Here is a 16527-nt window from a genome sequence, read left to right as displayed (position 1 = left end):
ATTTCTTATAAATTATTTAAATAGGACAAAAATATTCTTATATCATATTTAACGTTGCATATTGATAAGTAGTATATAAATAGCTGTATTTTTTATAAACTATTTAAATAGGACAAAATAGTATTATATAATATTTAAAGTTGAATATTGATAAATATCATATTAATAGCTGTATTTAATTCATAATCATAATCATAATTTATGTCTAATTATTTTTATTGTTTAATATGACAATTGTTATATAATATTTAACATTGCATATTGTAAAATATTTAAAAATATATTAAAATTCTGTAAATCATATGAATTTTTTAGGAAAATGTAATATATTTTAATTGTTTTAAATCTGAATGAAGTTTAAATGTAATATATTTAAATAAAAAAAATTATATTCACTCATTAAAAACAAGTTCAAGCCATAAACACTCACAGAATAATATAAAACCATAATAATAATAAAACCAGAATAATAATAAAAACCATAAAAGGGTGTATTATTTTATATGCAATATGACAGTAATATTATTATATAATATTTAACACAGCATATTGTTAAATGTAGAATTAATAATACATTAAATATAATATGTATTCTGTATAATAATCACTCTGTTTTACAAATTAATTTGATATTTTTTTACAAGTATTTACATTTGAAATGTCTTTTAAATGCTAAAATAATATTTAAAAAAATTATAATAAAATGTAATGTTTTAATGATTTTACATACATTTGTTTTTATTTTAATAATTTTAAATACAATGAAAAAAATAAATGTAATTAAATCATACATTAATACATTTTAATAAAAAATATATTGATTTTCTCATAATTATGCTATCTCATGCTTTACCCTGCGAAATGACATTTACAAGAAGGATATATCTCTTCATCATCATTTGCTGATGTCTTCTGTATGCACTGAGCAGGAACCACCCGGAGATTCCTCATGAAATATAGATGAAACTGTACTGCACCTCCTTAAGACTCCACATCTATTAGTAATAGCATGACATCATAACTAGAGCATTTCTCCATATGAAATATTCAGTCTTACATAAACACAAATCTTGGTAAATCTGTCTACTCTGATACACCTTTACAGATTTATTTATTAGACATTTTTAGAGTTTGACTATAGCGACTCATGTTTTGGTGTTGTGTTGTATTTTATGAGATAAAATGTACAAATTTATATTTAAATGGTCTCAGCAGTCTAAATACCATACCACCATCCACTTTTAAGGATGCACATTAAATACACGGGCAGAATAAGAACATATAAAGTAGCCAAAGTGTTTAAAAACATACATGCACAGTTCAGCTGAATTAGTTCAGCACAGTTCAGCGGTTCGCGAATCATTTGATTTAGATCAGAACTTTCCGAGCATGGATCGCGAATCATTTGATTCAGATCGGAACTTCAATCGGGGTGCGGATCGCGAATCATTTGATTTAGATCAGAACTTTCGGATTATGGATCGCGAATCATTTGATTTAGATCGGAACTTTCCGAGCACGGATCGTGAATCATTTGATTTAGATCGGAACTTCGATCGGAGCCGGTTCGCGAATCATTTGATTTAGATCGGAACTTTGGGAGTGCGAATCAAGAATCATTTGATTTAGATCGGAACTTCGATCGGAGTCCGTTCGCGAATCATTTGATTTAGATCGGAACTTTCCGAACACGGACCGCGAATCATTTCATTTAGATCGGAACTTTCCGAGCACGGATCGCGAATCATTTGATTTACATCGGAACTTTGATCGGAGCCGATTCGTGAATCATTTGATTTAGATCAGAACTTCCGGAGCGCTGATCGCGAATCATTTGATTTAGATCAGAACTTTCGGATTATGGATCGCGAATCATTTGATTTAGATCAGAACTTTCGGATTATGGATCGTGAATCATTTGATTTAGATCAGAACTTTCGGATTATGGATCGCGAATCACTTGATTTAGATCGGAACTTTCCGAACATGGATCGTGAATCATTTCATTTAGATCGGAACTTTCGGAACACGGATCGCGAATCATTTCATTTACATCGGAACTTTGATCGGAGCCGGTTCGTGAATCATTTGATTTAGATCGGAACTTTCGGAGCGCGGATCGCGAATCATTTTATTTAGATCAGAACTTTCGGATTATGGATCGTGAATCATTTGATTTAGATCAGAACTTTCGGATTATGGATCGTGAATCATTTGATTTAGATCGGAACTTCGATCGGAGTCGGTTCGCGAATCATTTGATTTAGATCGGAACTTTTGAAGCGCGGATCAAGAATCACTTGATTTAGATCGGAACTTCGATCGGAGCCGGTTCACGAATCATTTGATTTAGATCGAAACTTCCTGAGCGCATGTCGCGATATTCTTTTCTGATTATTTTATTAAACAGTAGAAAACATCAAATCATTAAGGCAGTACAGTTATAAAAACAAAACAGAAAGAAAAGAAAGAAATTAAGTATACACAAGTTTGCTGATTGATTATCATTCGGATAACCACAGTTTTACTATGATTATTGTAGCAAAACCATGGTTAATTTATGGTTACCATGGTTTAACTATAGTAACCATGGTGGGGTTTTTTGTTTTTGTAGTTAAACCATGGTTAATTTCATAAGGGATCTGTAGCCAGGTTTAAAACAAAAGTAATACAAACACCTTAAGAGGCTTAAGAGGACACACAGGATAAATGCAGAGATGCAGAGAGGTTTATCATTAGCCATATGCGTATATTTCATGTTATTTTATAAAAAAAAAAAAAAAAAAAACCGAGTTGAGGTTGGGGACATGTGCGTGCTTACGTTGCCGACTACATGACGTCAGACGCACGCATAGCAACCAACATGGCGACGGCGAAGCTTCGCGGTAGTGAGGACAGATAGCTGGCAGCTTGCAAAAACATCTGTGAAAGATGAGAACTGTGACTATACGATAACATATATTTATTTATCAAGTATTATTAATATGACTGCATTACCTCAGCGTTCATATGAACGTTAAACACGATGATTTCCGGTGAAACACGAGTGTTTTGAGCATGAGATTCCTGCCAGAGTTTCTCATGATGGACACAAAACCAGGTAAACGATTTCGCCAAGTCGGGTATAATAATCTGATCAAACACAGACGGTTATAAACTTTATAATTCGTTATTTATGTTTATGGCTTGTAATTTTAAAAGAGACGCGTTCCGTGATGTTCATTTACAACACTAAACAAAAAGTACCATGTTATTTACCATGGTTTTTAGGCATGGTACCCTTGTAATGTCATGTATTTGGACGTAGAAACATGTTAATATCAGAGTTTTTTGAAAATGTACCATGGTAAAAGCAAAGTAATGTCGCATTTCAGGCGGTTAGTTATTAAAATTTATATATTAATTGTGTCTGATGGGTTATTATGGTCTGTAATGGCTCTAATATTGTTCTTACAGGTTACTGTCTTGGCTCATCTGGCAAACTGATGGATCAGTACATGATTAAAGATCACATGCTGTCACATTACAGAAAGCTGTATTCGGCCAAAGGTAATTCAAATACATGCCACAGATGTTACATTTATAGTTTTTGCAAATTTGGCATCAAGACCTTGGAAAAGCATAAAAGTTTCTTTTATGCCTTCATTATTTTTTCTGTCTTCTTTTATATACTTAACTTCTTTTGTTTTCTTTCAGCTGCTGTGGACTGTTCGTTGCCTAAAAGCATGTACAGTAATGTCAAATGTAAGTGTGCTATATTACAATTCCAATATTACAGTTTATTACAATAAAATAAAATATTTTATGATGTATATAACAAAAATGTGTTTTATATTTTAATGTTTTAAAATGTTTTATTTTATTTTTTTAATAAAAATATTTTATTTTTGTATATTTCAAAATATATTTAACCAGATAATACTATTATTTATTATTTAAACTTGTACATTATATATTGTATATTTTAATATGTATATAAAAAATTGTGTATACATTCATATTATATATAATATATACATGTATATACACCTATATATCAATATAAAATCTAAAAAAACTATATATATATATATATATATATATATTATATAAAATATTTAATTTGATATATTATTAATTTATATATATATATATATATATATATATATATATGTTTTTTTAGATTTTTTTTAGATATATTATATAAAATATTTAATTTGATATATTATTAATTTATATAAACATATACATATAATATATATATATATATATAATGTATATATTTATATAAATTAATAATATATCAAATTAAATATTTTATATAATATATTACAGCTCAAGTATTTATGAGTCATTGAATCATTCAGTCAAACCACTTAATAATTTTAATATTAAAAATTGGTGTATTAAATATATTCTATTTTAAATACATATATTATATATTTTAAAAAATTCATAATTCATTCAAATTAATTGCCGCAATTAATATTTTGTCACGCATTATTTTGTTTAGTTCAGAATCGTGATCTTTATTTGAGACAAAAAATTTAATTCTCAGTTTATATAATAAAATATATTTTAAATATATTTAGCCAGATATGAATTGCTATACTAGTACATTAATTTAACATTTTCATGATTATTTTTTGACTAATCTTTGTAGATGTTGATCAAAAGCGCCGTGAGCAGTTAAGGAAAGACACTCAAGGTCAATCAGGAAGATCCACTTCCCAGACGAGCACTAGGATAAACTCAAGAACTTCCTGTTCTTCTAAGAATGTAAGTTAACATCTTGTGCTTCCTTATATCACATTGCTGTGCAGAAAAGGTTTTGAGAACCGAAGTTTACTCTTTGTTTCCAGAGCAGACCCTCTGTTCAGGGTGGCGACAGTGCCTATCATTACCTGGATCAATCTCTGATGTCCTCGCCTAGAATCAGCACCTCATTCCACTCCAAACAAATCGTATATCCGTCCCCTACGAACCATTTCCAGTCCGCCTCAGAGTTGAGTTACCGAAGCCCAAACCCTCACTGGCATCCCGCGGGTCCGTCCTGTGCCACGTCCGCCAGTCAGAGAGGATACAGAAGCTTTCAGGATCCCACACAGAAGACCTACAGCGGTGACGTTCTTCTGAAACACGCTCATCGCTTCACTCAGGAGAAACCCTTCACTCCGAGAACGCTCAAATCAGACCACAAGTCCACGCTCTTACAATATCGCTATTACACACCTCCACGGAGGAAAGCTGAGGAGGAGAGATCCTCATCTAAAGTCGTCCGACAGGAGACGTATCACGGCAGGTATGACTACTGAGACTAAAATGACTATTATATAATGGTTTAAATGGTGCCACCTGATGGTATAATGGTGCTTTATCTGTTTTCTGCAGCACACGGTCCAAACAAGGCTTTTCTCCACAGCTCAAGTCACCCCAGGCAAGTCTAAAAGACCTTTGAGAGGCATTCTGCAAAACATTCTATCTATCTATCTATCTATCTATCTATCTATCTATGCATTTATCCATATGTTTATTTATGCATGTATGGCTTGAATGATACATTATTTATTTATTTATGCATTTGTTTATTTATTTATCTACTGAGTTGTTTATTTTTATGCATTAATTATTTTTCATTTATACATTTATGGATTGATTTATTTATTTATTTAATTTTTTGTTCATTTATTTATGCATTGATTTATTTTTTTTAATTTGTGCGTTTATTTATGCATTATATATGCAGTGGTGTATGTATTGTTTTATGCATTATTTATTTATTTATGCATTTGATTTGTTTATTTATGGATTGTTTTTTGCATTATTTATTGTTCATTCAATCATTCATACATTTATGAATTGATTTATTTACATTTTTAATTATTTATTTATTCATTCATTTATGCATAGATTGATTGTTTGATTTATGCATTTATTTATGCATTATATATGCAACGGTGTATTGTTTTTAATGCATTATTTATTTATGCATGCATGCATCTATTTATGCATTTATTTTATTTATTAATTCATTAAATTATTTTGAATGCATCCGTTGATGTTTATTGGTTTGTTGGTGTTTTGGTGCCTGAACTTGGTTGATGAATGTCTAGAGCGGGAATCTAGACAAAGAAGAAGCTTAATTTTCCTTTTTTAAACTTCTTGCAGCCATTTACTCTTGATCAAGAGTGGTCGGATGAAGAAACCGATTCATTTAGACATCACGGCAAGACGAGCAGGTTTAGAGGCAGTGATTTTCTTCTCTCATCTTCCAGGTAAAGGATTCAGACATCTGCCAGATTTCTGTACATCACACAAATGACTCATGGATTTATAGAAGCCATAGAAAGCATGCATAATCTAAAATTATGCAAATCATAGAAAAAGTACACTTTGCGCCCAAGAAAGTGTAATGAGCTCGCCAGACAAGCTACATTATGTAACAGATGAGAGTTCGTATGTAAGAGAGTCTTACATTTTTACATAATTTATAATGCCATTCTGTTTCAGGATTTCACCAGAAGGCATGAGGTCTCCCATAATGAGAAAGGTTTCAGCAGAGTGAGTATCCTATATCAAACCACTATGTGTGTGGCGTTTAACCACTAATGTTCATTTAATACTGTTAACAAACCAGAGACTTAGAAATAATGATGCACTTTACATGATATAAGAATATATTCATGCCTGTATGGACTTTCTGAACTTGTTCTTTTCACCAGGGAAGAAGAATTAATGTACCTAGAGTTCATTACAGACGTGACGAATGAGATCTTAACACAGGGCCTTTATTCTGACAGGTGTGTGAGAACTTTTATTTTGTAAGGAGACAAATTGCAAGACATTTTTGTTCCACTTTTTGTTCATTTGACTTGTCTAATGAAGCGTTTGTCTATTCAGGGTACTGAAAAGAGTATTTGAACGTCACATTGATATGAACAAACATCGATTAGATGAGGTGAGGATTTTGGATTTTTATATTTAATTTACCTTTAGTCTTTTATTTTTAAAAAAGTGATTTAATTGAGGAAAAACAAACAATTCTTCCTTATCTTATTACCTTTTTTTTTTTTAGCAAGTCTGCATTAAATTGATTAAAAGTGACAGTAAAGACATTTATAATGATACAGAAGATTTCTGTTTCAAATAAATGCTCTATTCATCAAAGAATCCTAAAAAATAATATGTATCATGGTTTCCACAAAAATATTGGGCAGCACGACTGTTTTTAACATTGATAATAATTGGAAATGTTTCTTGAGCAGCAGACCAACATATTAGAATGATTTCTAAAGAACCATGTGACACTGAAGACTGGAATAAATTCAGCTTTGATTACAAGAATCAATTACATTTTAACAGATATTCACATAGAAAACAGCTATTTTAAATTGTAAAAATATTACTGTTTTTACTGTATTTTTGATCAAACGAATGTAGGCTTGATGAGCAGAAGAGACTTTAAAAATCAAAAACATAAAAAAAAACTCTCACTAACTTTTGAAGGATGTGGATATTATTTGTTTATTTTAATTTTATTAAATGCTTTTGCAAGCAACATACAAAACATAAACATTTCATTATATGACACTTAGTTCCAAGTGTCTTTTTAAACCAGTCACCTTAGTTGTAGATGTCATGTTACTAATCACTCACAGCCGTCCATCTCTCTAATATCACCAACAGAACAAAATGCGCCACCTTCTAGACAATCTGCAGGAGGATCTGCAAAGTCCCCCAGCTGCCGCCATCACGTCTAACAGTTCTGCCATCTGTCAGATGCTGCCATCAGATGATGTTGATGATCTGCTTCATAAAGTGTTCAACGAGAACCGAGGCCAGAGCGAGGACATCAGCTCTGCTGTAGCGTCCACACCTTTGAACCAAAGTCGAGCCGGTCTGGAGGAAGTGGATGTGGAGTTCAGTCATAATGAAGGCGAGATCTTCCTAAATGATAACGAACATCTCAATCCCAGGAACACTGAAGATGATAATGAGGTGTCGGAACAGGTTGATGAACTTGGGAAAATCATGGCGGAGTCTTTAAGAGTGTCAGAAACTCAACAGGAGCAGGTGAGAGGAGACATCAGTGATGATGAGTTTTAACTCAGTGAAATGTTTGCAAAAGCACAATGCTTTTTTTCTTTATGACACTGTAATTGTTTGCTCTTTTGTTCTGTTTTGTTTACTTTTTAAATGTTATATTACTTTTTTTACAGAAAAGCCATGTGTGTTTTCCATGAGGTGATAGTTACACAGTATTTTCAGTATCTTATGTGCAGTATTCAGTACTTTCCTGATTTTTTGCTATTAATTGGGTGTTTATTGGTTATATCAAAAGCCACACCGTGTCACATTTTTAGCCTAGTTTGTTACTTAGTTTTACTATTTAATTTGTTTACTTGTATGTAACATACAGTTGCAGTATTCATATTCAGTGATATACTTGATACAGTGAATTTTATTTAAACTGGAAAAAAAAAAAAAAATATATATATATATATATTTTTTTTTTTTTTTTAAAAAAAAAAAAAAAAATATATATATATATATATATATATATATTTTTTTTTTTTTCAGACGATTGTAAATTTAACCATTAAATGCCCAATTAAGGAATTCATCGAAACCATGCGTTTGTCTCAAATATGTTCATTAGTTTTCATTTTTTAGGATGCACATATATTAAAAATTGCAGTATTCAAAACTCTTTAAAGCTAACCAGGAGTGGCTTAAACCATTTTGTTTACTTTTGACAATTGTTACACTGAAATACGCTGTTTAATTTACAGAGTTTGTTTCAGCACCTGTTGATTTAATTGTCCATTGAGTGTTTTGCCTTTTCAACTACTGAGAAATGAAACACTTTCTACTTCAACGATGTATTTTTATATATTCAAATGACTTGACTGCTGTATTTTTTGTTTAATAATATTGGATATAGATAATAAAGTTCTATTGTAATCACATTTGGTTTATGTTTATTGTACACCTTAATACGTCCTTGAGAATTCAACCATATCAGCATAAGTTAACAGCCTAATAAACATTTACCTTAAATACTCACTAAAAAGTTTAACAGATAACCACAAATATGACAATGCTGATTTATTACACACCCTCAAACCCTCAGGAGCTGATAAGGTCTTTCTTATCATGCCAAACACTTATTACAGAAAGCTCAGAGTTTTACTGTGGTAAATAATGTGCAGTTATTCACATGGCTTTACAGCAGCTGCTCTCATTCCACGCATTCCACGCATCTGACGTAATGCGTGCAAGTGCGCGACCTGTATCGAGGCGCAGCACAATTGTTCAATTTATTAATCCTATCTCATTTTTCGATCAGGTATATATTGTTTTTGTACTCCAAAAAATCAGACACTAACGTTCACGCGTTCTCCATCAAAATCAGATGTTGTGACTGTGATGAACCCGAAAAAGCGTCAAAACTTCATGGGTGTGAGAGAAAATAGTGCCGTGGATTAATATCCTCCCGGTCTCCTTTCCTCTGGTATTCCGAGCGGATGTGACGCAGCAGCAGGAGTGTGACCCGAGGAACCTCAAACATGCGTCAATCCCGAAAAAACAAACTCCACCAAATATCGGATTATTATCACAAACCGTAATTCCTACTCCAAAAACTATTCATGCTATAAATCAAGGATATAATAAATCAGATAATCCAGCAGGTAAGCGGCGGAGAGCTTTTCAAATCATTCTTTTCCACAGTTTTAACGTTACTCAAAAGTGTTAGCAGTGTTAGCCAAAGCGCGCTATTAAACTCCAAATAAAGCTAAAACTCAGTCGTCTTAATAAACCACACATATTTAGACGGTCAAATGTATGTTTGAAGACTTCGACGTCTTATTTCATGAAGTGTAAAAGTCCCATCTGGATACGTGCGGTTTTGTGGTCACTTGTTGCTCCAAAAGTTAGTCAGACATTTTGGTGTTTGTTTATATTTCGTAAAAGCATAAAAACTCGTTTATTCCTAACAACGACAGCAGAATTAAGTGTGTCAGTGTACTTTAATATAATAAAATGCTTGTTTTTACAGAATTGAGGGCCTTACGCCTAAATCACGGTGCTTTGAGAACCTCTGTTATTGTTTTGTTTTTGTTGTTTAGCCTTATTTATTCGATGCTGTTAATAGATAAATCATAGTTGTAGTGGAGAATTATTTATAATAAATATGCAGTTGCATCCATATCATAATTATAAAAAGCATCACTGTGTATTTAAGTAATGATGCATACGCATTACATACTGTTAATAAATTAGCATTTGTTCGGTCTCATTATACTATTGTGATTGATTCATAACAATGTTATTGATCTGTATTTTAAGTTTTCCCGCTGCCTGACAGCTTGTGCATGTGTTTCATGTCATGCTTCTAAAATAGATTGTAATAAATGCATTATATCTATAGTGTTTCTTAACTGGTTTTGCTTCAAGAACTAGATTTAAAATTGGATATTGAGTGACTACCTGAATTATCACGCAAAAGTAGCAAAAATGTCCCTAAAATAAATATTGTAATTTAATATGATAAATAAAAACAAATAAAATAATTTGTAAAATAAGGTTGGAAATTAAAACAAAAATAATACATATTTGTAAAATAAAAAAAAAAGTAAAATGAAATAAAATAATTTAAAATACAATAAAATAAGTGTATAAAAATAAAAAATAAATAAATACAAATAATTTTCATTCATATCATAATTATAAAAAGCATCACTGTGTATTTAAATAATGATGCATATGCGTTACATACTGTTAATAAATTACCATTTGTTCGGTCTCATTATACTATTGTGATTGATTCATAACAATATGAATTATGTTATTGATCTGTATTTTAAGTTTTTTACTTTCTGACAGCTTGTGCATGTGTTTCATGTCATGCTTCTAAAATAGATTTTAATAAATGCATTACATCTATAGTGTTTCTTAACTGGTTTTGCTTCAAGAACTAGATTTAAAATTGGATATTGAGTGACGACCTGAATTATCATGCAAAAGTAGCAAAAATGTCCCTAAAATAAATATTGTAGTTTAATATGATAAATAAATAAAAACAAATAAAATAATTTGTAAAATAAGGTTGGAAACTAAAATAAAAATAATACATATTTGTAAAATTACAAAAAAAGTAAAATGAAATAAAATAAATAAAATACAAAAATTAAAATAAAATAAAAAATAAAAAAAATAAATTTGTAAAATAATGGAAACTAAAATAAAAAAATAATTTTCATTCATATCATAATTATAAAAAGCATCACTGTGTATTTAAGTAATGATGCATATGCATTACATACTGTTAATAAATTAGCATTTGTTCGGTCTCGTTATACTATTGTGATTGATTCATAACAATATGAATTATGTTATTGATCTGTAGTTTTTTACTTTCTGACAGCTTGTGCATGTTTAATGTCATGCTTCTAAAATAGATTTTAATAAATGCATTATATCTTTAGTGATTCTAAACTGATTTTGCTTCAAGAACTAGATTTAAAATTGGATATTGAGTGACGACCTGAATTATCACACCAAAATAGCAAAAATGTCCCTAAAATCACAAATTTATTACTATTAATAAGCCATCCATTATGAATAAAGACCCAGTTTATGCTCATTTAAACTGATACACTTTGCCAATTTAAAATATTATTTGAAATATATTTATTTTTTTATGAGGTTTCATTAAGTTTTTTTCTCTTATTTTAATTAAAAAAATAAATATAATTATGCATTTTTAAATGTTTAAATTGTTTATTTAAATATATATATATACATTATATTTTTATTTATTCTTTATTTTACATTGTTTTTCAGTTTTCTTGCGTGTTTTACATCACACAGTATGTACATGTCATTTATCAATTATTCTGTGAATTAGATTTTTAAACTTTAAAGATATTGAATGCATTTTTCCTTCTTTGTAAAATTTGATAACCGTCTTTAATTTTGCTGTCTAAATTATGCATGATTACATGGTTAATTTGCATTGTTTTTTTGCTTATCTGTGTCCCACCAGTTGTGATTTTATCAGAAGGAGCAGATAAATACTGATATGACTGTGAACGTTTAGGCGTTTGTATCTGCGAATGTGGTTTCTAATCTGTTTTGCTGTGGTTTGTCTTTATCCAGGGACTCATGTGTTTGTCTTGTGGAGCCCTGTATAATCCAGCACCCCTCCATGGATTAAGCGCAGAGAAAAGCTGAATCCAATCATTCTGCTCGAGGAGGGTCGCGGCACCGGTGCAACATGCCCCTTCCGTTCGGATTAAAGCTCAAGAGAACCAGAAGATACACGGTGTCCAGCAAAAGCTGCCTGGTGACCCGCATTCAGCTGCTCAACGGCGAATATGTGGAGTTCACGCTTTCGGTGGAAAGCACGGGACAGGAATGTCTGGAGGCAGTCGCGCAGAGACTCGAGTTACGGGAGGTAGGATTGCCTTCGTTTTTGGTTTAATCTGGTGGAAATCACCTTAACGCAGCATGGGCGTGTGTTTATTTTAGCTCGCCGGTGCCGTCTGGAGTCTCGGCTATTCTAGGACCGCAACCAAAATGCTGTCAAACACCCTAAACGCATGTGTGCCAAGAATTCGGCCTGGACTCAGTGTGCTTCATTTGCATGCAGTCAGCTGCTCTCGAGAAGTCTGAATCAGATTATCGTGTTAGTAAACCATCCATATCTAGTTATAGATCGTCGTGTCTTTTCACACATGTTGTGTAAGTCTCATTTTCTTTACCAAACAACTATGGCTTTTAGTAAAGTGTGTTCAGTAGCGGAAAGTTGACTAGTGCAGTGATTTAATCAGCATGTGCTAATTGTTCATGCTTCCGATATCATTCCAGGGTAGATGTTAAAACAAAATTACAGTACTGGTTATTAAAAAACATTTTTAGCCTGTAGAGTTGATATGTCAAGTCTAGTTTAGCATCAAGATTGCAGGTTAAGTTTAAAGCAATGCAGAAGATAAAGATGCGGAAACTGGTCACCAGTTTGTTTGGGTTTGTTTTTTTTTGCCCATTTTAATGACCATTTAGCTGGTTTTGCAGAGTCCTAAAACTGTTTGTACAATAAATGCATAAAAAAAATTTGATTAAAATAGTTTTAGATGAAGTTGATGAGTATTATATCTAGTTAACATCAAGATTATTGGTTGCATTTATATGAATGTATAAGATGCAGGGTATGTTTAGGTGCTTTAACTAGTCATCACAAGTTCTAGTTTCAGTTTAGTCTTGCATTTTGATATGGGTTTTTAATGTACAGATATTTAATCCAGGTAGTTGTGACTCTATAAAGTGAGTCATAAAAACAGCTTGTGTAGTAATTGTATAAAGAAATTTAACAAATGTTGATTAAGAGAATAGCTTTCTGAAGTTTTTAGGTTTTGGAATATTTAATTTAGTAATAGCAGTGTTAATTGGAAAAACATTTGTAAGTTGACAAATATGATGCCCCTTTTAACATCAAGAATGTAGGTTAACTATATATGCATACATAAGGTAAAGTATTTCATGCATGTAGTGTGACTTAATGAGTCATAAAAATAGCATGTATATTTATATGAAGTAAATGTAAAAAATGTTGTTTAAAATAGTTTTAGATGACATCTAGTGTGTCACACTGTTTGTACTAGTAGTGTGATTTTAATCAGCAGGTGCTTTTATGAATTCATAAAGGAAAGCTCATATTTTAAGGTCTGTAACTGGACACTTTCTTTTCAGGTTTTCACCTGTTTTAATGACTATCTAGCTATTTTTGTAGATAAATTATAGTCCTGTGCTTTAATATTAATTTTTAGAAGTACATATCTATGCATGTAGTTTAGAGCTTAATAAGAATCATACAAACTGCATGTATGATAATTGTTTAATGTCATTTGGAAAAAATATTTAAAATAGTTAAGTTTACACGTCGTCTTTTTTGTTTTGCATCAAGATTTTAGGTTAAATGTAAATTAAGTGATGCTTAATCACAGTTTAGCTATGGTTTGCAACTGGTTTTGCTTCAAGAAATAGATTAATGAACTTTAATATGAATTTTTAGAAGTACGGATATTCTGTGCGTGTAGTTTAAAGCCTAATATGTATCATATAAACTGTATATAGCGTGTATAATAAATATTCAATGTAATTTGGAAAAATATTTTAAATCGTTAAAGTCGATACACATCAAGTCTTTTTTTGTTTCGCATCAAGATTTCAGGTTAAATGCAAGTTAAGTGATGCTTAATCACTGTTTAACTATGGTTCTCAACTGGTTTTGCTTAAAGAAATGGATTTAAAATTGGATATTGAGTGATGACCTGAATTGTTTATCATGTAAAAGATTTATTAATATTGTTAACCCATCAATTATGTATAAAGACCCAATTTATGCTCATTAAAATTAAAATAAAAAAATTGGTATACTGTGCCAATTTAAAATATTATTTGAAATATTTTTGCTTTATTAAGTTACATTAAGTTTTTGGAGTATTTATTTTAGGCTTAATTTTGTTATTTTAATACAATTTTATTATTTATTTTAATATATTTATGCATTTATTTTAATGTATATTTTTATTTATTCTTTTTTCCAGTTTTCCAGTTTGAAAACCCTCTTGTGTGTTTTAGATCACACAATTGATATGTAAATGTACATGTCACTTATCAAATGTGATAAGTAATGCTTAATCACTATGGCTCTCAACTGGTTTTGCTTCAAGAAATAGATGTAAAAGTAGCAAAAGTAGTAAAAATTTCCCTAAAATTACAGATTTATTAATTAATTAATTAATAATAACCCATCCGCGTCAAGTGTTTTTTTGTTTGGCCTTAAGGTTTTAGATTAAATATAAGTTAGTTGATGGTTAATCACCATTTAGCTATGTTTTTTTTGCTGATCAGTGACTATCCTGTTGTGTGACATGAACTTAAAGTATCTTAATTAGTTTGAGCTCATAAAAACATCATGTGTAATTATATAAAGGAATTAAATTGTAAGTTTTAGGATGTCACACCTCAGGTCATAGTGTGAAACTCCATGTTTCAAAACCTATTTCTTAGATTTTTATCTACAAATCTTCTGCCAAAAAGCCATTTTAGTCAAAACATTGAGAATATGCCCAGTCTTCACTTCCAGAAAATCTGATTTGAAGTTAAAAACATGAATGTTCATCCTCCCAGCCTGTTGTTTCTCACAAGTGAAAGAGCAATCAGTGAAATTCTGTTCATTCCCCAGATAACGTATTTCAGCCTCTGGTACTACAACAAACAAAACCAGCAGAGATGGATTGATTTGGAGAAGCCGCTGAAGAAACAGCTTGACAAGTATGGACTGGAGCCGACCGTTTACTTTGGGGTGGTGTTCTACGTGTCGTCTGTTACCCAGTTACAGCAAGAGATAACCAGGTTAAGGACGAGAATATGTCTGAAAATATGCCAGCATTGCTGCTAGAACACTTTTACTCACATCCTGTTTTCCACACAGATATCAGTATTATCTCCAACTGAAGAAAGATGTTCTGGAGGGGAAGATCCCGTGCTCCATTGAGCAAGCCATTCATTTGGCCAGCTTGGCTGTGCAAGGTATTTTTTCTGATTATTATGTTTGGCATCTCAGTATACTCAAATACCTGAAATATTATAATTGATTCAGATCTAATGCATCACCACCCTCTTTTTCAGATGGTTTAGTTATCGTTAATCTTTTGGGGCATTTATATTATTAATATTCTCCACAGCTGGTTCTGTTCAGTTAGATGTTAAAGCGATAGCCCACACAAAAATAAAACTCCTATCATCATTTACTCAGTGAAAACATGCAGTGATTTTGGTTTAAAAAGGAAAAATCAATGCAAAAAGTATAACAGTAGTCCTTATGACGAAGCTGTTTTGTTTTTTCACGATTGACTGATCAGATATTGATTCTTAAAATCCTAGAATCAACCTTTTAGTCTATGCTAAAATGCTATATATAAAATAGTGCTGTCAAACGATTAATCGCATCCAAAAAAAACCATTTTTGTTTACTTAATATATGTGTGTACTATGTATATTTATTATGTCTATATAAATACACACACATGCATGTATATATTTAAGAAAAATGTTTATATATGAAAAATATTTTTATGTAATATCAGTTATATGAATATAAATATATACATGGAAATAAATGTAATTATTTTCAAAATATATACTGTCTGTGTGTATTTATATACATAGTATATACACAGTATACACATATTTTGTAAACAAACTATAATTTTGGTCATGCTTAATTGTTTGACAGCACTAATACGTTAAAAAAAAAAAAAAAAAAAAAATATATATATATATATATATATATATATTAATAATAATAATAAAAAAATATATATATATTTTTTTTCCAAGAGTCACCATTTAATCATTTATAAAAACTCTTTCAAAATTTAAAAAGTTGTTAATTATAACTTTTTGTTTGAATAAATGAAAATGTGTTTTTATGACAGTCACTCTTTAAATGTTAATATTTAAACAAACGGTACAAACAAT

The 16527-nt window shown here is 30.7% G+C and overlaps 2 protein-coding genes across 3 annotated transcripts in view; both read left to right on the top strand.

Annotated features, from left to right (window-relative positions):
* Window positions 1–2863: 2863 nt before the first annotated feature.
* Window positions 2864–8449, top strand: spata7 (spermatogenesis associated 7). Its single transcript, XM_051132773.1, has 11 exons — window positions 2864–3100; window positions 3457–3549; window positions 3697–3744; window positions 4643–4758; window positions 4842–5281; window positions 5371–5416; window positions 6148–6254; window positions 6490–6540; window positions 6702–6779; window positions 6880–6937; window positions 7666–8449. Exons 1-11 carry the CDS (start codon window positions 3058–3060, stop codon window positions 8083–8085), a joined length of 1500 nt encoding a protein of 499 aa, XP_050988730.1. The 5' UTR covers window positions 2864–3057; the 3' UTR covers window positions 8086–8449.
* A 1065-nt stretch (window positions 8450–9514) lies between these two features.
* The window catches only part of ptpn21 (protein tyrosine phosphatase non-receptor type 21), a 35702-nt gene continuing 28689 nt past the window's right edge, over window positions 9515–16527 (top strand). For both annotated transcript variants that reach the window (XM_051132933.1, XM_051132932.1), the window contains exons 1-4: window positions 9515–9671; window positions 12142–12439; window positions 15230–15399; window positions 15479–15576. In XM_051132933.1, the coding sequence (XP_050988890.1) occupies window positions 12260–12439; window positions 15230–15399; window positions 15479–15576 (448 nt within the window). In that variant the 5' untranslated portion in view covers window positions 9515–9671; window positions 12142–12259. The remainder of the gene's footprint in view (window positions 9672–12141; window positions 12440–15229; window positions 15400–15478; window positions 15577–16527) is intronic.

This window comes from Labeo rohita, chromosome 17 (assembly GCF_022985175.1).
Source record: "Labeo rohita strain BAU-BD-2019 chromosome 17, IGBB_LRoh.1.0, whole genome shotgun sequence".
NCBI classification, from domain to species: Eukaryota; Metazoa; Chordata; class Actinopteri; order Cypriniformes; family Cyprinidae; genus Labeo; species Labeo rohita.
Note: the sequence above shows the minus strand (reverse complement) of the source record. Positions and strands in the feature narration are given on the sequence as shown.

What these genes read in the sequence shown, in the direction of transcription:
- spata7 (XM_051132773.1), top strand. Translation starts at nt 3,058, where the DNA reads ATGAGATTCCTGCCAGAGTTTCTCATGATGGACACAAAACCAG. An exon ending in ATGAGAAAGGTTTCAGCAGA is followed by an intron (nt 6,541 to 6,701) that starts GTGAGTATCCTA and finishes TCTTTTCACCAG; the next exon opens with GGAAGAAGAATTAATGTACC. An exon ending in CAGGGCCTTTATTCTGACAG is followed by an intron (nt 6,780 to 6,879) that starts GTGTGTGAGAAC and finishes TTGTCTATTCAG; the next exon opens with GGTACTGAAAAGAGTATTTG.